Genomic DNA, 25,659 nt, shown 5'->3' on the forward strand with positions numbered 1-25,659 from the left:
TTGTAGCTTTTTATGTAGACCAGGCAGGAGAAAGAGGTGCAAGAAGTTTGAATATTGATTGTTATAAATAGGGCTGACATTTGATACACAAGAGTCTCTGGAATTCTTCCTAATGGCTTCATGGGTTTGCTGTAATCAATCTATTTATCTGAGCCTTCATTTTGTGGGAAACACATTCTTGCCTTGTCAGCTGAGAGAGGCTTGACAACAGATTACTCAGATCTGGACCACAGATTACTCAAATTCTAGCTCTCATCAAGTTCTTGACTGGCTGTATATATTGACTAGTTATGTGTTCTTTGCTTTCCCATCTGGAAAATTAAGATTATAATGACCCTCTCAGTGGTGATGCAGTCATTTTTATAACAGTGGCTGTAAAATACATTGCATTACATTAGTGTAATGCAAAAGATAACTAAGATCATACATTTTAGCTCCAGCGAGCATGTTTATTTTACAAAAATCTGCAAATCCTGCAAAATATTTAGAACAGCACAAATGGAAATAACAATTTAAAATATTTTCAGAAATCACAATTAATTGTCATTAACAGCAGGCAAAACCTGAAACATACTAGAAGTCAGAACTGCATTAAATGGAAGGCACAAGAATTAGATGTTATCACATTAACAGTAGTGTTTTTAGAACAAAATTCTTATGGCTTCCCTTGATCAGTTGAACTATGAGGCATCTACTAATAAATGGATATTGCTCGTTAAGAATATGTGGCAAATGAAAAATAAAAATTGGGGAGGTGCAGCATTTTCCAAATTAATTCTGTGGTCCTTAGTTTGATTCCTTTTTTTAAAAAATAGCATTTCTCTGGTGACGTTACTAGAAAAGTCTGTGTATGTGTTGCTAGACTTTGGCACCAATCTTCTCATGGTAGAAGCAAGAGAATAGCAGAAAGAAGAATGAGGGTGGAGCACACAGGAACTGAAGGGCCAGATGGAGGGACACAGGCAGCATAAGGAAAGTCACAGCCAAGATGGAACTGGGAAAGACATAAAGAGTCTGTTTCCTTTACTTGATGCAACCAGTTCTTAGAATACAGATTAATAGTCTTAGATGAACTGATTTTAATTGACAAATTGAATCAGTTGGCAGTAACTGTACTGTAACATGTAGGTAACAATAATAGGTGCCTGAAATTGAAATTTAGATCCAATATATGCTCACATCTCATCCAAGAATAGATTTTCACAGACGTGTTGTGGCTATACCTTCTGGCATTCTGGCTGGGAATTCTGGGCATTTTTAATCCTATACATTTGGAGATCACCTAAGGGCTGCTTTAGAAATACTTAAACAATACTTTGCATTTCTATGGAGGGAGGCACTTTTTCATGCATAATTCTAGGTTTCTCTATTTGACCTGGCAAGTAATGATTACAAAGATTGGATGCCATTAAAATGTAATTGTCTTTACTCTTTGTAGATAGAAAGCATGTGCTTTCCCTCTCCTGCAGCAGCACATTATACAGCAGCGAAAATGAATCTGAGTCTGAAACCAGGAAGCGTGAGGATGAGGAAGACAATACAGACATTCATTCAGAATATGACACAGAAACCACCAAATCTCAACGAGAGGGAAGTCAGGAAACTGATGTGGAAGAAGAGGAAAACTTGGGGGAAACAGAAAACATGGCCACCAAGAATGTGCCAGATATCTTCTATGAAGAAAAGGTGGAGATGAACCTTCAGGACATGAGTCCAGGCCGTGAGGAACTCAAGCATATAGGGTCGGTAGACATAAACATGAGGGAAGATGGGGAGGAGGAAGAGAAGGATAAGTTAGTGCATTTGAAAAGGAGTGCTCTAGAAGGACATCTGGGAAGCAAGATTTCTGAAGATAAGGAAGGTGGTGAGTATGGTTTGCCGAGAGATCTGTGATGGGTCTGGCAAATACAAGTGTGTTTTGGTGATTCTTAAGTGAATGCTGATTTTTCTGTGCTGCGTTTTGATATTGCATCTGGGGGGGGGGAACCCTGCTTGAATCTTCCTAAATCTATTAATATCCTTGAATGGGGCAAGGTTTTGCTTTGCTGTATCTGCGAGATAACTGGCAGAGTTTTGTCTTGAAATTGCTGTGTTATCTTATTTTTTTAAGTGCTGGAATGGAGTACTATTACCTGTATGGCTTTGGTGAGTCTTTCTCTTGTCTCTATCACTAATGTGCATGGGACATTTTTTGACTGAATTAATTTCATTCCTAGTTGGTAGCAGGGGCAAACAGATGAAATGAATCTTAGATCAGTGAATATGCTTGGACTTGATAGTGATCATCACTGAAATCTTAATTGGCAGAACTATTACAAAAAGAACAAAATTCTAAAGGATGATTGTATCAAAGCAGTTGATTTGTGTGTATTTTGTAAAGACTCAGAAACATAATATCTAAAACAAACCTTTGTGTATTTTTATCATTTGGGACAATGAATTGGGAGACCCAAATACAAGGGTTGCTTTTTTTTTCACATTTTTCATGATTATGGAGACTATCGATTACCAAATTTAGATAATCCTTCCTTATACTAGGTCAGATTATTTGACCATCTAGGCTACCATTGTCCAATCCAATCTTCCCAAACTGTCCACTAAATATATTGGGCTACAATATCCAGAATTCTAACCCATACGATCGTTTCCATGAATCATAAAATATGGATTTTTATTTACACAGATTATTCCTGTTTCCTGCATCAGATCCATTGGCAAGAAAAACAGAAGTATTCTATTTTTATTTTTTTTAATTTAGCTTGTAAATTAAAGGAAATATTGTAAGAGTGAATCAATTAATACTAATTAGCATGCTATCAGTGGTGATGCAGACATGAAAGAAAGCCATAAGTCATGCTAATATTTTGATTTGTGGTTTAGAATATGTTCTTCAGATGGTGATATACTATGTTCTTGCTTGGTTTAATAGATGTTGATAGATTGTTTCATATTGCTTTGTGTTGCTAGATTTAATAGTTCAGCATGGGCAGAAGGTTATAAAATGGGAATTGTTTGCTAACATCTTGGTGCTGGATTGCTTTTCATTGCCTTGCAATTTGTTGTGTATAAAACATGGAGGAAGATTGAAAAAAATACAGTTCTGGATAATTATGTTGAATTATTTATAGGTGTTTAGTTGCTTGAAATATTTTCCTTCATCCATATGCTAGGTTTTCAATATGAGTGACTTTGCAATTAGACTGTTAGATGAGATGAATATTTAAGTACAATTGAGGAATGAAGTTATTAACCACTTAATAAGCATACATATAGGATTAAATATTCTAATGCTAAATGCAAGCATGGAGAAATCATGTAGGTTGATTCAGTAGCCTGCCACAGATTTTAGTGTAAAAGAATATCATCATTTCTATTTTGCTCAGACTTATGACCATGATAATCAAATGACTGTTTGATAGCTTTAGTTTTGAGTTACTACAGCATTTAGTAGTGTCTTCAGATTCTGCTGATGTAGTTCAGGGTAGTAAAAATCTCAACTACCAACATCTCTTTAAAAAAAAGTTTTACCGGGCAGTAGGTGATATGGTATGCCATGATGAATGTACTGGCAAACAAATAAAAAGTTGTTATTTAAAATTTCTGAATGGGAATGTGAGGACAGATTTAACATTGTAATGGATGATTTTGAAGATCAGCATACAATGAATTGTTTTGGGAACAGCAGTATATCCAACCTAATGATATTCAATCATTAAGACCATATAAAGCTTAATTAACCAATTAGTTGTGGTAGGGGATCAGATTCTAAGACTGGTTTGAAGCACAAATCCTTTGATCAGTCTAGTCAGGTCCCTTTATTCAGACAAATCAGAACAGTCATCCATACACAGAATGACTCCCCTGTTTTATAGCAGGACTCAGATTGTAACATTTGACAATAGCCAGCATAGTAGAGTAGTAAAGAAAGGAGAAAAAAAGGTCAAGTTCACAGGAGAGGAGTAGCAGGAATGCCCAGAAGAGGCATATAAAAGAAGCATATATATGTGAAAATGATACAAGGATATTCTCCCTTGGAAATGTATTACAGGTAGTACCTCTCAAAGCTCTGTAAATTGAATGAATCTTATTTCTTAGCAGGTTGCCCAAATCCAGTGAGAGAAGCATCAGCTCTTGTTCCTTTTTTGCCTGCCAAAAACTTTTTGCCTGCCAGTGAGTTTCATGCACTAATTGATTACATCTGCTCATTTTGGCTGTCATGCATCTTTTTTTAACCACCAAATGGGTTAGGGCAGTGTTTTTCAACCTTGGCAACTTTAAAATGTGTGGACTTCAACTCCCAGAATTCCCCAGTTAGCATGCTGGCTGGGAAATTTTGGGAGTTGTAGTCCACACATCTCAAAGTTGCCAAGGTTGAAAAACCTGGGTTAGGTTTAGGGTTAGGGCTAGGTCTAGGGTTTATTGATCAATGGTTGACAGTTACCTCTGCAAATATATGTACCCATGTCATAATGACAACATGGATAACACACCAATTGATTATGTCCACGGTGGACAAAAACTTTTCAGACGAGATGTTAACACTAAAAAGGAATGAAAGCTGAGACATCAACCCACAGAAACTATATATGCTAAGAGAGTCTTCTAGTTACTGGAGATCCTCACTGCTAGTTGCAGGCTATTTATTCTTCACATCTATGGTTGGATCAGTGGCAGGTTGTTTAGGATCCATTGTAGCCTTAAACTGTACATGGCAATGCCTTATCCATCTTGCTTACATTGTAGAGATAAAATAAAGGAATCTCCATGCACCAAACTGGCTTAACCATTTTATAGACACGTTAACCTATAGGTGATGCAGTGCTGCTGAAGGTTTTACTGCAAAATGCATGAATAGTGTGTCTGTACTTCAGGAGAACCCTCAGTCTTTTCCTTTTTAAAAAGGCATAACATAAACGCTGGAGAGAATTTTGACTTACAGGGCAATTTCTTTCTCTCTCCTTTGATGTCATTTTGGACAGAAGAAAAAAATGCGCTGTTGTTCCAGGAATCGTGGTTTCTGAGCTGATAGGAATGTGATATTAATAATGCATATTTTGTTACAAACAAGTGGAATGTAAATAACCTTATTATGAAAACCCTAAAGTTGCAGTGAAAATATTAGTACCATTTTAAGCTGTCACAGACCCTAATAATAATGTGGTGGAAGTTCTGCACAGCAGAACCGGATATGCACATGTTGAACGTGTGGGGATTTGCATTCAGCCCTTCCCATGCATCCAAATGAGACAGAGCTTGCAAGCTATTTTACTTTCTTAAGGAATTAACAAAACTGTTGGAATTGTGTCAGGAAGCTTAGTATTCAAAGATGCCCTTAGCTTATCTGTGGTGGAATAATAGCTTTTCAATTGTATTGTTGTTATTGCTCTTGTTGTTGTTTGTATCCTGCCTTCAGGATACCTTTCTGTTTTTAATTTGTGCACAAATTAAAACCATTTCTGAACAAAGGTGACCTTATGGCTTGGTGGTATTTGAAGGCGGTGAGTGCTTTGTGTAATTTTTGCATGGGGAAGATAGTGCTGCATGAAATTTTCATTGCCTAAAGAAAGAATGACGTTTGCTGACACGTGTGCATAATTCATCTTTATGGTGAAGAACTTTGCTGGATCTTAATTGCCATCCTTAGCTAGTTGTAGAGTAATTTGTAAGCTCATTTTAAGTTCAAGGGTTTTTTTTTTTTTGTTTTCTCTTTTTGCTCTCTCCTTTTATGATTGCGGTACTATTTTTTTTGAAGATCGCAAATCGGTCAGAGAGAAAATAGCTGAGGCTATTGCAAAAGATCAACTTTTGAGTTCTGAACCTGAACCTAGTGATTACAGTACAGAGGATGAGGAAGAACATATAACTGCTACTCAAAAACATGAAGGTAAATTCAGCTGTTTGCATGGAAGCTTATCTTTAATATTTCTTTCCAGTTAAATGCCATGTCTAATTGATTTTTAATCCTTATGTTTTATACTTCCATATTTTTCTTCTTTTTCTCTCTTTCATAGGGAAAAAGGTTTCTCAATAACTACTGTCTCAATACCTACTGTCAAATACTGTCTTCCTAGGGAAAGAGTGATCCTTGAAACTGCTTAACCTTCAGCCCATTCCTTGCACATCAACCTATGCGCTACAAAACATTTATATATGCAGGGAACTCAGATATAACTCAGGGGAAGCAGCTAAAGGCCTCATCGGGCCTTCTCCAGCCTCTAATTTATGGTCCCAAGAGCTTTCCAAAATAGCCTAGATTATCTTTGCTGGCATAATGGCTGATATTTGGCAGTGTAGTTACAGCCTTTTTTTCCTGAGTCAATTAAAGTTCAAATGGATGTAGTCAATCTGAGGTTGAATGCATCAATGTTATCCTTTACTTTGCCAAACCCTCCCAACCCTTACAAATAATGTGTTTAATCACCTGTATGGTGACAAGATTGTATCACCAAATATGTTCCTTGTAGCTCCTGGAAGTCAACTAAAAAAAAAAAAAGACCCCCCCTTCCCACCAGACAGAGATTGCTTCCTCATGTCTTACATTATCCAACAATTTTACAGAGCATATTGGCTGGGAATTTTGCTATCACATGAGCAAAAGGTAAACTTCAGGTCACAAGTCAGGTTCTTCTACAGCTGTACACTATAAGAAAAAATATAATACTGAGATGAAGTTGTCTTAAATTATTGAAACCTCTGAGAAACCCCCAAAAGCAGCTTTCTGGGCCTCCATATATAATGCCCAGCTCCTGTTCCAGAGTGTTTTAAGAATGGGTGGAGTCCAAGTCAAATTTTTAACAGCTGGCTTATTCTACCTGATAGTGATTTGAAATCTCAGCCATGCAAAATCCAGTCATAAGGATAGAAGAAGAAAAATATAAATATCCGACAAGTTTTAATGCTATTGTTAGAGGGGAAGTATTATATGCATATCAGGTGGTGCAATCATATTTTCAATATACTTTATGCAGTTCCCATTGCCTATTGTGGGAACCCAGCAATTTTGGTTCGTAAACTGTGCTTTATGGCTTAGTATTATGTGTGACCTTCACTTGGGACTTATTCAACAAATCATGTTATTAATGTTCATGAAGAGCAAGGAAGTACCACCTATGAATATATATGGATGTGGAGTTTTATTTGATGTTACGAGGAAATGAAGGTCAGTATCAGTTTCCTGTCTTCCATAATGTCTAGTTTGGGCCTTAATTATCCAAATCCCTAACACTGAGATACATGTTAGCCTGGCAGCCTCTTGATGAGACTGACCAGCAGGTAACAGTTTAGATGCTTTCTTCCACTTCATACAATACCATACAAATTTGGCTCCAATAAACCATTTTGTCACAAGGCAAATGGAGGTTTTCTTAATAATGCTGCTGTTCTTTTTCCTTATTCCCCTGGCTGAATTATAAGCACTTTCTTTTGCTCTGTTCCCCTAAGAAGCAATTTTTGATTCCAAGATATGTCTGATTTGATTGCATTGTTCGCTGAAAGTCACATACAGCATAAAGGTCTAGATGGATGCTATCAGCACTTCAGCTCCAATAGTTTTTAGTGCCAAGTACTGAAATTATACAAGCATACGGGTTAGAAAAGTCTATAAGAATCTATCTTATTATAGATTCCATTATAATATTTTCCTTAATCCTTAGCATGAAATCTTGTCAGATATTTATATATTTCTTCTTCTATCCTTATGACTGGATTTTTTAACATAATTGATAATGAGTACATTGACTAGTATTTCCAATTAAAGGAAAAAGACTAGTATAAACAGAATTAGGCAACAATCCAGAAATAAATCCCATTAAAGTCCACTGGACATTATGTTTATATATAGTCCTGCATTACCTGTTACACATAATTCTCACTGAAATCAGTGGGAAAAGTAAATCCCAAATCCCACATAAATTAGGAGTCATTATTCTCAAATAGGCTTAACACTATTTTTCTGTAATATATTCTGATAATGGCACGCTCTTACTTTTTCTGTTGTCTTTTTTCTGGCTTCACAAAATGGTGATTTACTCCCATCCAGGCCAGAATATTTTATTGTACGTCACAATTCTTCCTGGCCAGATCCTATGTTGTTCTGCTGATATTTATAGAAAGCAGTTATATGGATTCTTGGTCAGATACATTTGCAGGTAGGGGTCAAAAAATCAAGATGGGAGCAGCAACCATTTGATTGAAGATCTGCCTCTTTTTTACATGTGTCACACAACAAACATTAAAAAGGGACAGGACTTTGATTGTGGGTTTTGGCCCCCATTTTAACTTTTTAACCCCTTGTAGACACCTTGTTCTTGTTCCCATGTGGTTATTTCTCATATCCTACTAATTGGCATTTTTTAATTTACTTGTTTTAACTACATGAAAAGTCACATTCATATGTACTTAAATGTATATTTATAAATGTACTTCCATATCCTTTTTTTAAAGGCTAGGAATTGTTTTATGATAGATCCAGGGGATCGAGAACATTACAATTTTTGGAATGAAATTTTTGGAAACATTACAATTCTTGGAAAGAAGTAATTATGTCAGTTATTCAATCCATGCATTTTCCCCCTTATGCTTGTATTTGAAGTTATATAGACACAAAACCATGGGAAGGTGGCCAATAATTTCATTTCAGCAACTAAGACTGGGCTTATTATCTAGTGGCTAGAATATGATGTATCTAAAGTATTTGATTTTAGAATAAATTCCCAGGTATTTTGATGTAGGGCCACATTTGTGTTCAAGATATATCATTCTTGGATATGTGTGTGTACACACTGACCTTTAATGTTTGATTTAATGCATTTCAAAATCTTTCTATTCCTATAATTCAAATCTTCTAAAACTGTTTTCTTTTCATGGACCTTTTCTGGACTGAAGAATGTCATATTGATTTATCATTTTTGTACTCCAACTTCAGTAATAAGGCCAGTCTTTTTCAATACTTTGTAGTAGTCAGTTCTCTTGGAAAAGGAAGGCTTTTCTGACAATGTTATGTGTAAAAGAAGCACCAGCAAAGTTAGTAATATAGGAGGAATACCAGGCAGCTTGCAAACTAGACTAATTATGAGCCATAGTAGAGCAAGATTCCTTGACACTCTTAACTTATGTAGAATAATGTGGGACCATAAAATTAACCTGTCCAGTTTACCATTGTACTGCAGCATCCTTCACAAATCAGCTGCTGTCAAGTTAATCCAAGAAGCAAAGCCACCAATGGCTATCCACTCAAAATGGCTGAGTCAACAAGGGCAGGTGAAATATATGTCAATGTATTTTTTAAAATGCCAAACTGATAAAGTTGTCACAATTACAACTCATACTGTGCTTATTTTAATAGTACCAGATGGAGCTTCCTTGGCAAAACAATCAGGAAGAATTGAATCACAGAAGGCTGCCAAGCAAATGAAAAAAGAGAGACAGATGGTGGACAAGGAAAGAGTACTTGAGGAAGAGGAGCCTGTAGATGGGGAAAGCCCCAAAGAAGCAGCTCTAACAGAAGAATTGCTAGCCCAAAATATAGCAAGCCTTAGAGCAGACCAGGCAGTAAAGCCTGAACTTGTGGCAGGTAAAACAGAATGGGAGAAAAAACCCATAGAATCAGACCTGGCCAGTATAGAAAAAGAAATAACACCCCAGGAAGAAATAACATCTGAGAGCAGGGCAAAAGCAGAGAGAATGGCAACAAAACATAAAGCTGCTCACGGAGAGGAGGTTCTAGGGGGATTTGAATCAGAAGAGGAAAAAGTTGAAGACACAAAGTTTAGTAAGCCAGGAGCAGCTAAGAGAGAAGAATATGTGCGATGGCAGACCCCTGAGGCAGAAGAAAGTACAGAAGAAGTAACTGAGGCATCAAAAGTTTTAAAGACGGGAGAATTAGGAGGAATTAAGATGGTGGAAAGAGACATGCATGAAGCAAAAGAAAGTGTGAAAGGAAAATATGAGACAAAAGAAGCTTTGGAGGCAACATTTGCAGAAAAGATTACTATAGGGGAGGTACAAGAAAAGGTGGGAGAAACTGAACCTGAAGAAAAGGTAACTTTTCAAGAGAAAAAATATACAGTAGAGGCTGGAAAAAGAGCTAGCATAATGGAAAAGAAAAGAAAGGATGATACATTTTTGAGGGAAGATGAAAATATAGAGGAGGGAAAATATGAATTGAGCTCCATTTCCCTTACAGAAGCAGGACTTACAACACCGAAATTACAAGTGGGAGATGTTCTCTCCAGAGATGAAAAGGCAGTAAGTGATGGAAGTGATAGAAAAGTTCCCTCTGAGATGGAAGAAATAATCCAAGGCATTTCATCCAGATGGGATGAAGAGTTATACCAAGATGTGAATGGGATGAAAGCCATATCTACAGAAGATTTAGCCCTCGAGAAAATAGAGCCTAGGGTGGAAGAGGCCTTCCTCGACCATGAAACCGAAAGGGTTATTTTAGCAGAAGAAGAACATTCAAAAATAACTGAGGAAAGCAAGTCAGCAGACCAACCATATTCAGAGAAAGAGAAAGAAAAAGGGACTGAAGAGAGCCTAATGTCCAAAATGGCACCTCTAGAAGAGAAACTGGACATTGAGAAAGAAGAGCTTTCTACTGAAACTAGCTTAGAAGCTATGGCATTGCTGAAGGAAGAATCATTAGGGAAGGAAAAGGCAAAAGGAGAGATGTGGGCTGAAGAGTTAGAGGGAGAAATGAAAGGATTGTCTCGAGGAAAGAAAATGATTGAAGAAGAACAGATAGCACTCAGAGGAAAGGCAGAAGCTGAAGAGGGAGAGGCTGAGATGGCACTTAAAGGAGAGGCAGAAACTGATGAGGCAGAAAGAGAAGTTAAAATTAAAGGGGAGGTAGGAAAAGAAGAGGTAGGGGGGAAAGTGCAGATTCAATGGGAGGCAGAAGGAGACAAGGCACTTAAAAGGAAGGCAGAAACTGAAGAGGCCAAAGCTGAGGTGGGACCTAAGGAGCAGTTAGAAGTCACAGAGGCAGAAGCTGAGATGACTCTTAACAGGGAGGCAGAAACTGGACAGGTCAAAGCTAAGGTGGTACCCAAAGGAGAGTTAGAAGCCAAAGAAGCAGAAGCTGAGGTGACTCTTAAAAGAGAAGCAGAAATTGGACAGGTCAAAGCTAAGATGGTACCCAAAGGAGAGTTAGAAGCCAAAGAAGCAGAAGCTGAGGTGACTCTTAAAAGAGAAGCAGAAATTGGACAGGTCAAAGCTAAGATGGTACCCAAAGGAGAGTTAGAAGCCAAAGAACCAGAAGCTGAGGTGACTCCTAAAAAGGAGGCAGAAACTGGACAGGTCAAAGCTGAGATGGTACCCAAAGGAGAGTTAGATGCTGAAGAAGCAGAAGCTGAAGTGACTCTTAAAAGGGAGGCAGAAACTGGACAGGTCAGGGCTAAGGTGGTACCCAAAGGAGAGTTAGATGCTGAAGAAGCAGAAGCTGAAGTGACTCTTAAAAGGGAGGCAGAAACTGGTCAGGTCAAAGCTAAGATAGTACCCAAAGGAGAGTTAGATGCTAAAGAAGCAGGAGCTGAGGTGACACTTAAGGAGAAAGCAGAAACTGGACAGGTCAAGGCTAAGGCGGTACCCAAAGGAGAGTTAGAAGCTGAAGAAGCAGAAGTTGAGGTGACCCTTAAAAGGGAGGCAGAAACTGTACAGATCAAAGCTAAGGTGGTACCCAAAGGAGAGTTAGAAGCTGAAGAAGCAGAAGTTGAGGTGACTCTTAAAAGGGAAGCAGAAATTGGACAGGTAAAAGCTAAGGTGGTACCCAAAGGAGAGTTAGAAGCTGAAGAAGCAGAAGTTGAGGTGACTCTTAGAACGGAAGCAGAAATTGGACAGGTCAAGGCTAAGGTGGTACCCAAAGGAGAGTTAGAAGCTGAAGAAGCAGAAGTTGAGGTGACTCTTAAAAGGGAGGCAGAAACTGGAGAGGTCAAAGCTAAGATGGTACCCAAAGGAGAGTTAGAAGCTGAAGAAGCAGAAGTTGAGGTGACTCTTAAAAGGGAGGCAGAAACTGGAGAGGTCAAAGCTAAGATGGTACCCAAAGGAGAGTTAGATGCTGAAGAAGCAGAAGCTGAGGTGACACTTAAGGGGAAAGCAGAAACTGGAGAGGTCAAAGCTAAGGTGGTACCTAAAGGGGAGTTAGGTGCTGAAGAAGCAGAAGCTGAGGTGGTACCTAAAGGGGAGTTAGGTGCTGAAGAAGCAGAAGCTGAGGTGACACTTGAACGGGAAGCAGAAACTGGACAGGTCAAAGCTAAGGTGATACCTGAAGGAGAGTTAAATGCTGAAGAAGCAGAAGCTGAGGTGACATTTAAATGGAAAACAGAAAGTGGACAGGTTAAAGCTAAGATGGCACCTAAAGGGGAGTTAGATGCAGAAGAAGCAGAAGCTGAGGTGACATTTAAATGGAAAGCAGAAACTGGAGAAGTTAAAGCTAAGATGGCACCTAAAGGGGAGTTAGATGCTGAAGAAGCAGAAGCTGAGGTGACACTTAAATGGAAAGCAGAAACTGGAGAGGTTAAAGCTGTGGTGGCTCCTAAAGGGGAGTTAGATGCTGAAGAAGCAGAAGCTGAGGTTACAATTACATGGAAAGCAGAAGCTGGACGGGTCAAAGCTAAGGTGGTACCTAAAGGGGAGTTAGAAGCTGAAGAAGCAGAAGCTGAGGAGTCTCTTAGAAGGGATGCGGAAACTGGACAGGTCAAAGCTAGCATGGTACGTAAAGGGGAGTTAAATGTTGAAGAAGCAGAAGCTGAGATGATACTTAAGGGGAAAGCAGAAACTATAGAGGCAGAATCTGATATGATAGCTGAAAGGGAATTAGAAGTCGAAGGTGCAGAACCTGAGGGGACACTTAAAAAGAAAATGGAAGGCAAGGTAGCACTTAAACAGAAAGCAGAAACTGTAAAGGCAGAGGCTGATGTGATATCTGAAGGGGAATTAGAAGTTGAAGAATCAGAAGCTGAGGTGACACTTAAAGGGAAGGCAGGAGAGAAAGCACTTAAAGGGAAGGGAGAAATTATAGAGGAAGAGGCTGATGTAATACCTAAAGGGAAATTAGAACTCAAAGAGGCAGAAGCTGAGGGGACACTTAAAAGAGAAGCAGAAACTGGACAGGTCAAAGCTAAGGTGGTACCTAAAGGGGAGTTAGGTGCTGAAGAAGCAGAAGCTGAGGTGGCACTTAAAATGGAGGCAGAAACTGGACAGGTCAAAACTAAGATGGTACCCAAAGGAGAGTTAGATGCTGAAGAAGCAGAAGCTGAGGTGACACTTAAGGGGAAAGCAGAAATCGTAGAGGCAGAGTCTGATATAATAGCTGCAAGGGAATTAGAAGTCGAAGAGGCAAAAGCTGAGAGGACAATTAAAAAGAAGGCAGAAGGCAAGGTTAAATGGAAGGCAGAAACTGTAAAAGCAGAGGCTGAGGTAGCACATGAAGAGGAGGCAGAAGCTAAAGAGACGGAAGATTCAGAAGCAGAGGGAGAAGTGGTTTCTGTGGTCAGAGGATCTCTGACAGAAACCATCATTGGAGAGCAAAGGTTAGTGAGAGAAGAGATTATAGCAGAAGTGAAACGAAAAGAAGCATTTGTTGGAGGAGATAATAAAAAGCAGGGGATGAATCATGAAGCTGGTCTCCAATTTGAAGTATCTGATGAGACTGAAACAAGGGAAACATTTCTTTACATGGAAGTGCAGGAGGAAGTCATAGCTCCTGAAGAAGAGAAGGAAGACGATGACTCAGACACAAGAGAAGAGGTGCTAAAAGAAGGAATGATAACACTTGCAGATGTAGAAGAAGCTCTGTTAATAGGGATTCAGCAATTGATAACAGAAGTATCACAGATCAATGAAAAAGTGGAAGATAAAGAAGAACCTCCAGTGGGAAGATCAGCAGAAGAAGCATTGACTCAGGAGGGTGCTGTGATGGAAGATTTTTTTGCTGTTGTAGTAGCAGAAAAAAGGGAGATCACTGAGATTGCTAAAGCTGAGGAAGAAGGAATAGGGGAGCCTTTGGAAGAAATCCCTTCCGAAGAAAAAGATGGAAATACAAGCAGTGAAATAGAATTGCAGGAGACTACAGATGAAACTATCGCAATGACAAATACCATTCTTTGGAGCTCCCAGCAATATGAAAGAGAGTATTACCAAGATCCTACTGGATCTGCTTTGGAAGAAAAAGATGGAAATATAAGAAGTGAAATAGAATTGCAGGAGACTACAGATGAAACTATCACAACGACAAATACCATTCTCTGGAGCTCCCAGCAGTATGAAAGAGAGTATTACCAAGATCCTACTGGATCTGGTTCGGAAGAAAAAGATGGAAATATAAGCAGTGAAACAGAATTGCAGGAGACTACAGATGAAACTACCACAATGACAAATACCATTCTCTGGAGCTCCCAGCAGTATGAAAGAGAGTATTACCAAGATCCTACTGGATCTGCTTCGGTAGATAAAGATGGACTTATAAGCAGTGAAACAGAATTGCAGGAGACTACAGATGAAACTACCGCAACGACAAATACCATTCTCTGGAGCTCCCAGAAGTATGAAAGAGAGTATTACCAAGATCCTACTGGATCTGCTTCAGAAGAAAAAGATGGAAATAAAAGCAGTGAAATAGAATTGCAGGAGGCTACAGATGAAACGATCGCAATGACAAATACCATTCTCTGGAGCTCCCAGCAATATGAAAGAGAGTATTACCAAGATCCTACTGGATCTGACTGAGAAGATAGTAACCTAGGCTGAAGGTGAGCAAGTGCTGCATAATAGCCAAAGTTAAAGAAAGAAAGAAAGTAAGAAAAAAAAAATCTACAGCTTTTGGGCTTACACAAGCCAAGTAACACATCTCTTTGTGTGTCACTCTCCTCATTCAAAGGCAGATTCCCAGTCCCACGATGCATTACAGATCCCATGATGCAACATACATACCTGCATACATATATATGTATATTGTGTCTACTATCTCAGCTGCAGCCCCAGTGTGTCATGGAACAAATTAAGTTAAATTACATTACATTACATTACATTAAGGCCTGCTTTGCACTAGGCCATAATATGGTATGGCATGTTATCTGAAGCTATCCACAGTGGTTTGTAAACTGTGGGGTATAGTGTACATTTATATATGAACTCAGCCAAGAACATTTCTTCAATAAACTAAATGGTTGAACAAGTCATGGTTTATTTGCTCAACCTTATATGAATTAATTAATCCCAGTAATTCATTGGGGAGATATATTTAATTCTTTAAGAAAAAATGATTGAAAGTCAGGGTTATGTACTGTAAGTAGGTTATTTGCGTATTTATTTAGCACCTTGAAACCATGATTTCTGAAAAGTTTACAGCAGCTTATGGGGCAAGATTTAGTTATATTCAACTGTAGTAATGCTTTCAATACTGTTATCTGGTGTTTAATTAAAGTTTGGTTTTTTTCTGCATAGCTCCTTTAGTTATCTGACTTCCTTCTTAGCAATAGATTATACACCAGATCTCCCAAGTGGTGAGAAGGTAGACCTTCTGGTGGACAGTGCTTACCTGGGTTTGGTTTCCCTTGATGGAGGAGATCATTGATGACATACTTAGTTCAGTACTGCTTGAGCTTATTTGAAAATAGCTAAACATACAATTTAAGCATTCTAAGAAAGCATTTCACTGCTGCCCAATCAGTTATCCAGAGAAAAGCACCTCTCTGTCCATAGATGATACTAGCTTATAGACCTTGGAATTTCTCTGCCCTTTTCTCTGTTTCATATTCAGATCTTGCTTAAATCGTTCTTATCTGGTGGGGAAGAGAAAGCGAGAGAACAATCTCTTTTTTCCAAATGCTAAAGTTGTCTTGAGCTATTTCCTTGTCATTCCGAGCACTCATGTGTAATTTCCCTGACACTGGCAGTTTGGTCTGCTGATCAATAAGGTACTTTAATATGTCCTTTTGGCCCCATTAACTCTCTTTCTAAATCCCCAACTTAAAATTGAACTCATAAGTATTATTCTGCAACCTGGTGTGCTCCAGATGTAGAACCTTTACATTTCCCTACCTCCATGTCTGGTCTATCATCACATCTCCGTTCTTCTAAAGCAGCACAGACAATCAATGTGATATAAAAGCTACATATCACATTATAGTATTTTCTAGTTGTAATCTCATACTCTGCTGCCTGCAGAGTATTAACTTGAGACTGAGGCCATCCATTAACTTGAGACTGAGGCCAGATCCACACTTCTTGCTTGCCCCACTGCCCATAAAGGCCACTTGCCACTACCTGAGTCCAGGTATAGGTCATCTTCCACCTACTCCCAACACACTGCAAATGCCACCCCCATCCCCACCTAAAGCCTTCCTGAGCAGAGGATTAGCGTTTCCTTCTAATCCAATAATAGCCCCAGCTCTGATTGGCTACAATGCCTGGTATGCCACCTCCACACCAACAGCTGGTTGCTGCCCAGGGCAGGCATTTCATCCTGGTCTAGTTAACATTGTAAAGATAATCCTGCAGTTGATTCAGCAAGGATTTGCTACTCAGTTGACTTTCCTTGCTCATCACTCCATTTGATCTTTACATCTCCCAGTGTGCATCCTTCTGTTTTCTCCCATGTTGGGTGGAGCAAGCTCTCCTTGCTTTCCTATCCTCTGCTTATATTACTGCAAAGTTTCCCTTCCCTTCCTCCCCCCCACCTTTTTTTTAAAATCCTTAAGTTGCAAGCCAGGTATGTTGGAAAGAAGCTGCAAAGTTTCAGTGAATGCTACTCTGCTTCTATACAGCTGAACTACCGATTCTTTCTTTCTTTCTTTTCTGTGGACCTACAGTTTCATTTAGGAATGAAGAAATGCCCTGATTCCTTTGCTTTGATCACTGTAGGGTCAGACCAATGACAATAGAATAAGGGAAAAAAAGAAAAAAATAAGAAAAGATCTCTGTTAGTGTTAAAGGAGACAGTATGGGAAGGGGATGTGAAAACATCTATCTATGCAAACATCTTGGAAAGCCAAGGAAATGAATAAGAACTAGGGAGAAGGCAACAATTGCTACAAGGAAGAGGAAGACCCTGGTAGACTAGCCCATACAAGGGCGAGCTGATAAGACTTGCCTTCCCTGCATGGAAGGGCAAGAAGCAGGAGAATGACCAATCAAGGCCTGTGGTAGCTGTGGTTCACCAACCCATACTCCACCAACCTGGCCGCATTTCCACACCCCACTGCATTCTGGACTAGAATTTTTAAAGTCAGCTTCAGGAACAGCCAAGAGAAACATGAGAGATAAGCAGCTTAACCTGCTATGTGGAATTGTCCGGAATCAGCTTAATATTATCTGTTCTCTTTGAGGCTTTCATCTTTTGTGATTGCCATGACTGAACTAGGAACTCTTTGCAGGTCAAGCCTGCATGAAAAACCACTGACTGTCATTTCCACCTTGAAAGGCAGACCACCTATATCTTAGTAATTGTCAAGTTCTTTTGCCAATGAAATATCAGTTTTAATTTTTGAATTATTCTGAGAGTAAGCATCACCTCAGGGCAAGGACAAAGGCAAGGGCAAGAATGCATTTGGCACTGGAGTATCAGCCATCATAATGACCTCTGTGGTAGCTAAGCCATTTAAAGTTGGGGGTTTTTTGCCTTGGAAGAAGCGTGTTGAGCAAGTGCTCTACTTATCAAACATCCAAAAGCCAAGGAAGCTACAGCAGATCATTAACTTAGATCTCTTCCTCCTGATATGAATGTACAGCAGAAATGCTTAGATAGTTTGCTTCTAAAAGTGCTACATTTCCCCAAATTCAAATTCTGAATCACAAGCTATGGTAATCAGAAACTAAATATTGAATGATAAATATGTTATGCTAATGACTGTTTGCACTTTGAACAGTCCTTAGATTTAAAGACAGCCACATCCTTCACTAAAGTTGAGAAAGAATATGCACGTCTTTAATGGGCTCGATTAAAATGAATCTTCATTCTGGTTGCCTTAAGAATCTACAGCTATTTTAAAAAATGTTGGAACTGTACTTGTCTCTTTTAAATTTCCAAAGAATTATCCTCTATACACTGTAAACTAATACTGTGTTTTTTGCTTCCCCAGAATGCTTTGGGGTTGGAACTTCCCATCTCATCATCGCTGCCTCAAGACTTGGCAGAAACACAGACTTATTCAAGCATCTTCTCACATTCTTCTGATGCTTGCGATTCATCGTTCCATTGTTGTTCTGATTACCGTGATCATTTAGTAACTTTTTTCAAGGAAATCATTTTAGATCGGTGCCAGCTGGTGTAACTACCCTCTTTGATTCCTTCACACACAGGATTAACATCTGCCACTATGCACCAGGACTGCTCCAGACAAATGAAACACTATCTAGCCTATTCCATTAATAGCATTCCTTTATAATTCTGAAAATAATAATGGTGAGGCCTGTACAACAGCTGCCGCACATTTCTTTTAAAAACAAAATAAAACAGAGAATTATTATGTAATGGGAACTTTCCCAAAATCAACCAGCTAACTCTGCTGCACAGTAAGAGTCACTTGAAGTCTTTATGTAGAACAATAAAACACCTGCAAACAGATCTGAAAACTTATATATATTGTGATTGTCTTCTTTCTTTTCCTCTTTGTATTTGATCTGTTGTTTTTAAAGCTAGCATAGGCAAGGCAGACACTTTAGGTTCATTCACATGCTCCAAAACGTGGGATGTGGGTGCCTTCTGATTAGATTTTCAAAAGATTGTCATTGGTCTTGAACTTAATTCTGTACATAATGTAGAAGCTTTAGCCAAATTTGTTTCTGATATTGACCATAGCTAAAAGGGGAGCCGCATCATCTCTAAAGACCAATAACATATCAGATTGCTGTTGTAGGAATCAACAAGATAATTCTTACAGACATAGATGTTGTTACATCTTTCTACTTCCTTTTGACATGGGCTTGGATTCAGACTGACACTTGCATGAATGGAAGGTATGGGGACTGACAGTCTCTCTTTTGCAATGGATCTTATCCCAGGGTTCTTTGGAATTCAGCCATTTTCTAGACAGGTTACATACTTTGTCAGTGTAACTACCTTGAAAAGTACTTACATATGATGGATTCCAGAGTTCTACAAAGCTTTGTGGTATTGTGCAGAAATTCTGCATACATCTGCTCATGAAGATGTAGAGTTCACATGAAAAAGAATGAGAGAGAGCGGGAGCAAAGATTCCTGACTGAACACTACGTTTAAGGTTGAAAAACTGGGGAGAAAGGATGATGCCAGAATACCAAATCAGTAACACTACTAAATCCATCAATGCCAGACTGTATCAGTGTTCTGCATTAATTTCATAGTTTTCTTATGATTTTGCCATTGGCTGTTATGAACCCTGCAAGGATAATGTATTAGAAGCTAGCCTTTCAACATTAGAAACCATTCTGGTTAAAGGTCTTAAATTTATTCTTCTTAAGATGATACCCTTCATCTCAGAAAACTGTATGCTCCTTGTTTTGGAGATTTTAGGAAGGTTTGCTTCTTCCTTTTTAACATTATAAATATCTGGGAGGGGGCAAATGACAGAAACATGATATCACAATGAAAACTCCATTCCTTATGTACTTACCTGTGACATTGTGACACAAATGCAAAAGGGCAGAGCTTGTATCATGATGTCATGACACAAGTTTTGTCATTTTGGAATCATTGCCATGGACACCTATGGTTATAATGGCTTAATTCATATATTATTCTAAACCATAACCTGCTTTGTTTGGTTTTGGTTTAAGGTAATGTGTGAATCTTACTACTGTGGGTTTGTAAACCATGGTTTATGGCTTAGTAAGTTGTATGAACCCAATCAGCTGTGATATGGTCAACAAAACCTGGTTAAGCTAGTACTGTTAACATAGCGTCCCAATCCAGCCAATGTAACTTGAAAAACAGCAGTGGGTTACACAAGTACCAGTTTCAGCAGGTGCTTGGCTTCTAGTTGCATACTCCTGTTTCTTTATTCCTGTCTGAATTCATTTTGATGTCTTTGTAAAAGAATAGGATAATTGGAGTAGGGATTTGGGAAACTTTTGTTGTTACACGCAGAGATATTAGTACCCACCTCGAAAGATATTATTCTGTTGATACAAGTGCCCTGCTTTCAATCTGCTGATATTCGGCATACAGTACTCCAGAACACTTTGTCACTGCAGTACATGTTTCACCAAATCTGATGGATTTGCTTCTGAGTGAATAGGCACAGCATTAAGCTGTGTGTCATTTAACCATCTGTCTGGCAGCATTTATTCTGAAAACTTGCCAGCATGAAGTTGGCAAAGCAGCACATATTAATACTTGAGAACAAAAGCATTAGTTTAGTACTATTTAATCTCATGTTTATGGAATCAGTTCCCATTGCCTTATTATGGATTCTATATTAGGATTTTATACTATGCTAGCACTGAGCAAAAATCATGTTAGCTATGCTGAAAAGCAGGACCAGGCAACTAAAGGCCCCACAGTGACATATAGTCTGGGACCCTTTTTTGTAGACAGCCAGAGCCCTCCATCCCAACCATGATGATTAAAACTCAGGAGCATAGTTTCCCACCAATCTGAAATGGATATATGAAAACGATAGTGATAATGCTAAAACATGTTTATGACACCTACTGGATATGTGGCCTTGTTTTTCTTAGCCCACCTGTTTAAAAACTGGGAAGGGAATATAAGAGGGAAGGAAGAAAGTTATCAAAAAGACTCCTGAATTTTTGAGCATGTGTGTGAGTGGAGAAAAGAGAAGGCGGGATTTGCTTCCTCTCTGACTGGTCTTACTGATGTGCATAAATGCCTGCGTTTGCATGGAGATGTGCGGTACCCAGGAGCATCTCCAGGGGTGGGTGAGGGTAAAAAAAAAACAGGTTAGTGGCTGTGATCACATGGTCAAAGGCCCAACTTTTTTTATGAGGGTCATACCCACCATGTTAACTTTTTTGATCCCAATAAGTGTGGACATTTAACTTAGACATCCCCACCATTTGGAACATGCAATAGACTCACAGAAACAGCTATGCTCTCCCCTGGCTTTCCCACCTATTCCTTTGAAGTGAAGTCAGGTAATTGAAATAACCTGCAACAGAAGCAGTAGAAACAGACTAAGGATTGGCAACAGAGACAGCAAACTGATGAGTGGACTGCATTTTAACTCAACCATGGGGAAAGCCCCTACTCAATGAAATTAGGGTTAGCTTTTCAGTTGGTAAGGAAGAACAGGAAACATGTACTGAATTTTCCCATCCATACAACACATCACACAGCATGACAGATATGATCACCTGCATTTTGGCTTCTAAATGTTTATAAATATTGCAAATTAGCAAATATGAAAGAAAGAAGGGAATTCAGAAATTCAATAGCTTTTAATTTTTTTTACTTTTCTTTTTTTCTTTGCCTTTTTTTAATTTACTTTTTAGTATTTTACTTTTGTTAAACTTGCTTTGTCCACCTATTTTTTTCCTTTTATTAACATGTATAATACACCCCCCCCCCCAAGTAACAAACCATGTACTGAATTTCACAGGTAATATGAATGGCCAATGAGGTTTTTGTTTTGCTGGCTCACCCAGAGTTTTTATTAACAGGACCTTGGTTTGCAGATACTAGAAAGTGATAATGCTTATTTTTATGCTGTAAAGTGATTCATCTGATTGCAGCAATCTAGCCTTCACAATTGTGGACAAATGTTTAATGTTAGAGAGATAACACAGAGTCTGAGATTTAAGGCTGACTTGTCACTGACCCAAATGACGTGATCTGATTTGATTTATGAACATTCTAATGGATGATGCAAGGTTCATTTTCACTTCATGGTGAGAGCTCTAATCCTGTGTTTTGTGCTATGATGAATAGAGCTGTGATGGAAAAATAGTTCCTGTATGCTTAATTGTTATATATAGTACTGTGCAAAAGTTTTAGGCAGGTGTGAAAAAATGTTGTAAAGTAAGAATGCTTTCAAAAATATTTATTGTAATTGTTTATGTTTATCAATTTATGAAATGGAAAGTGAGCAAACAGAAGAGAAATACAAATCAAATCAATATTTGGTGTGACCACCCTTTGCCTTCAAAACAGCATCAGTTCTTCTAGGTACACTTGCACACAGTTTTTGAAGGAACTCAGGTAGGTTGTTCCAAACTTCTTGGAAAACTAACCACAGATCTCCTGTGGATGCAGGCTGCCTCAAATCCTTCTGTCTCTTCATGTAATCCCAGACAGACTCGATGATGTTGAGATCAGGGCTCTGTGGGGGCCAAACCATCACTCCCAGGACTTCTTGTTCTTCTTTACGCTGAAGATAATTCTTAATGACTTTGGCTGTATGTTTGGGGTCATTGTCCTGCTGCAGAATAAATTTGGGGCCAATCACACACCTCACTGATGGTATGGCATGATGGATAAAGATCTGCCTGTATTTCTCAGCATTGAGGACACCATTGATCCTGACCAAATCTCCAACTCCATTTGCAGAAATGCAGCCCCAAACCTGCAAGGAAACTCCACCATGCTTCCCTATTGCCTGCAGACACTCATCATTATACTGCTCTCCAGCCCTTTGGCGAACAAACTGCCTCCTGCTACAGCCAAATATTTCAAATTTTGACAGTCCAGAGCACCTGCTGCCATTTTTCTGCACCCCAGTTCCTATGTTTTTGTGCATAGTTGAGTTATTTAGCCTTGTTTCCACATCAGAGGTATGGCTTTTTGGCCGCAATTCTTCCATGAAGACCACTTCTGGCCAGACTTCTCCAGACAGTAGATGGGTGTACCTGGGTCCCACTGGTTTCCACCAGTTCTGTGCTGATGGTACTGCTGGACATCTTCCAATGTCAAAGGGAAGTAAGCATGATGTGTCTTCCATCTGCTGCATTAAGTTTCCTGAATGCCAACCATTGCATCTACAATTTTCAATGTTGCCCATTTCTTTGTGCTTCTTCAAAAGAGCTTGAACAGCACATCTTGAAACCCCAGTCTGCTTTGAAAGTTTTGCCTGGGAGAGACCTTGCTGATGCAGTATAACTCCCTTGTGTCTTGTTGCTGTGCTCAGTCTTGCCATGGTGTATGACCTGTGACATGAAACTGTCATCCACAACTTCAACTTAGGAGCAGAGTTTGGTTGTTCCTCACCCAGTTTTAAGCCTCCTACACAGCTGTTTCTGTTTCAGTTAATGACTGTGTTTCAACCTACACATGAAATTGAGGATCATTAACACCTGCTTGGTATAATTGGTTAATCATATACCTGACTCTACTCCTACAAGATCCCTGACTTTGTGCAAGTGTAAGAATTAATGCTGGTTTGAAGGCAAAGGGTGGTCACACCAAATATTGATTTGATTTGGATTTCTCTTCTGTTGGCCCACTTTGCATTTTGTAAATTGATGAACATAAACAATTACAATATATATTTTTGAAAGCATTCTTACTTTACAGCATTTTTTCATACCTGCCTAAAACTTTTGCACAGTACTATATGTGTCAGAGAATTTTTGTAAGGGTTATAATTTCTTTGCAGCACCATGACATGTTAAATTGAAGCATGCATGACATACCTTTAAGGAACCAGCATTAATACCTGATTTGATTTTCATTTCTAATATTTTGGGATCTCCAAGGCATCTTATGAGACATAAAATACCCAGAAAAATATCTTTTCTTTTTCACTTAAAATAGAGATTGTGCATATGTAGACTTCCGGAGGAGGTATAGTGAACTGAAGACAGCTCTGAGAAAGCAGAGCTGATGACCAGTCCAAAGACTAAGGAACCAGTAAGCAGACCAATTCCTTGAAACCTCTCCAGATAAGGAGAGGATGGGAGATCGCCCACATGTGCTCCAGATGGCTGCTTCTCAGGAGGAGACTGCAGGACAGTGGTTTTCTGTGAGTTTGCTGAGAGACGATGGGATTAGCCATCTTGCTCACAACTGTGGCAGAGACTTTTAAGTTACTAAGTTTGCAAACCTCACTTCCTAATCACTTTCAGAAATTGCTCATTAACTACTTCTAAGCTATTAGAGACCTTTAGAATGAGAAGTCTGAAAACGCCAGGTGAGTCTGCCTTTAATCATGAACAAAAGAACATTTCAATTATAAGCTTAAGAATTTAAAGAATCTGAAATAAACAGCAAAAAGCTAAATAAGATTTTGATCCTAGGAAGTTGTAAACTGATTAAGGGTCCAGATAAAACTGGAATATTGAAATTTTTTCAATAAAATTTGGGAATTAATTATAAAGTACTGTTTCCTGTGGGAAATAGATCTTGTTTTGGTTTTTACAAGATATAACATAAAGAATTTCATGATTTCAAAAACTGGACACTAAAGGGGACTAAAGATTTTAGGTAGAGGAAAGATATACAGGTCTGCAAGATGGTGCAAAATGTTATGACAATAAAAATACTAAAGGAGACTTTTGAAGAATGGAATCAGAAAATAGTACCCATAATATCAACATTATCCGTAGAAGCAGACATCATTACTGACAATGTTGATATTATGGGCAAAAGATGGTATTGAAGAAATGTCAGATGTAGAACAAATTTTATCTGGCAAGATAGAGGTGGCATTGAAAGTGGATTTACAACTGGCAGGCCAAGAGAATGATTTAGAAAAGGATGTTTCACTGAATCTACAAAAGAAATTGATTGCGATTTTAAAATTTAAAAGGGAAATAAAAATGACAAACCAAAAGAGTGACCTGGATAATTTTTTCCTACTGGATTTACAAAAGAGGCTTGTTAAAGCCTTGAAGAAGTCTGTGTGATGGGACAAAGAAGAAGTCAAAACCTACGACAGTATTTGAATGTACTAAAGATTAAGACTGTTAGAAATAAAGGGAAGGAATATGAAGTTGGTTTATTTGATCAAGGTTAAAATAAGATAAGTTGTTACTTCTGTCTACCCTTTATGCACTTTCTGCTGACACCAGGACTGAAAAGATGATTCTTTATGGATTGGTTTATAGATAAGCAATGGAATTTGGGATGAAGAGATAAATGTTTGTAACTTTAGAAAGGGTGAAGAGTTACAAATTTGTTTATACTTCTTGTGATGAAGATTGGATGCCACTTCTTTATATATTTCTTTTCTCTTTATTATATTCTTACTTTTTTCTTTTTTCTTTTTCCTTGCACTTTTTACTGCTTTTCTCTATTCTGTTTTACAAACAAAGTTTAGTTTGTATTAGATTTTACTATGATAATCAAAATTCTTAATAAAAATTATATAGATAGTGCTTATGTGTGAGTTTTATATATTCAGTGTAATCAAAGTGACACTTTCTCATATTCAGAAATATACATTGTGACATTTCAGATAGTGTGTGTTCTCTGTTGTGTTTTATGCAATATTTTTTTTCAAGGTGGAATTCTCTTTGTGGAAGAGAAATTGAAGCATGTTTTGTTTTTCACCCAAACAAGGTATATTTCTGAATATTTGAGTGTATCCACCATAATATATAGTGTATCCACCTAAATGTATAGCCCCTTATAGGTTTTTCCCATGATTCAAGGTAATACATTTATTTATATATTTTAACAGGCAAATTTTTTATACCGTAAGTTTATGTACAGATGAATATGTATACATAATATGCCATTCAGTTGTTTATACCTTTAGATGGATATGTGGATAGAGATTCCATACT

At 38.4% G+C, this 25,659-nt stretch overlaps 1 protein-coding gene across 6 annotated transcripts in view; it reads left to right on the plus strand.

Moving 5' to 3' along the window:
* Positions 1–18,587, plus strand: part of ERICH3 (glutamate rich 3) — a 64,502-nt gene extending 45,915 nt beyond the window's left edge. For all 6 annotated transcript variants that reach the window (XM_088153110.1, XM_088153108.1, XM_088153109.1 and 3 more), the window contains 4 exons: positions 1,439–1,864; positions 5,753–5,884; positions 9,344–14,747; positions 18,078–18,587. In XM_088153110.1, the coding sequence (XP_088009236.1) occupies positions 1,439–1,864; positions 5,753–5,884; positions 9,344–14,724 (5,939 nt within the window). In that variant the 3' untranslated portion in view covers positions 14,725–14,747; positions 18,078–18,587. The remainder of the gene's footprint in view (positions 1–1,438; positions 1,865–5,752; positions 5,885–9,343; positions 14,748–18,077) is intronic.
* Positions 18,588–25,659: the final 7,072 nt, after the last annotated feature.

The sequence above is a fragment of the Python bivittatus genome, unplaced genomic scaffold (genome assembly GCF_059951505.1).
Source record: "Python bivittatus isolate LINGU-HERP-01145 unplaced genomic scaffold, Pbiv_v1 ctg000700_np1212, whole genome shotgun sequence".
In the NCBI taxonomy this organism is placed as follows: Eukaryota; Metazoa; Chordata; class Lepidosauria; order Squamata; family Pythonidae; genus Python; species Python bivittatus.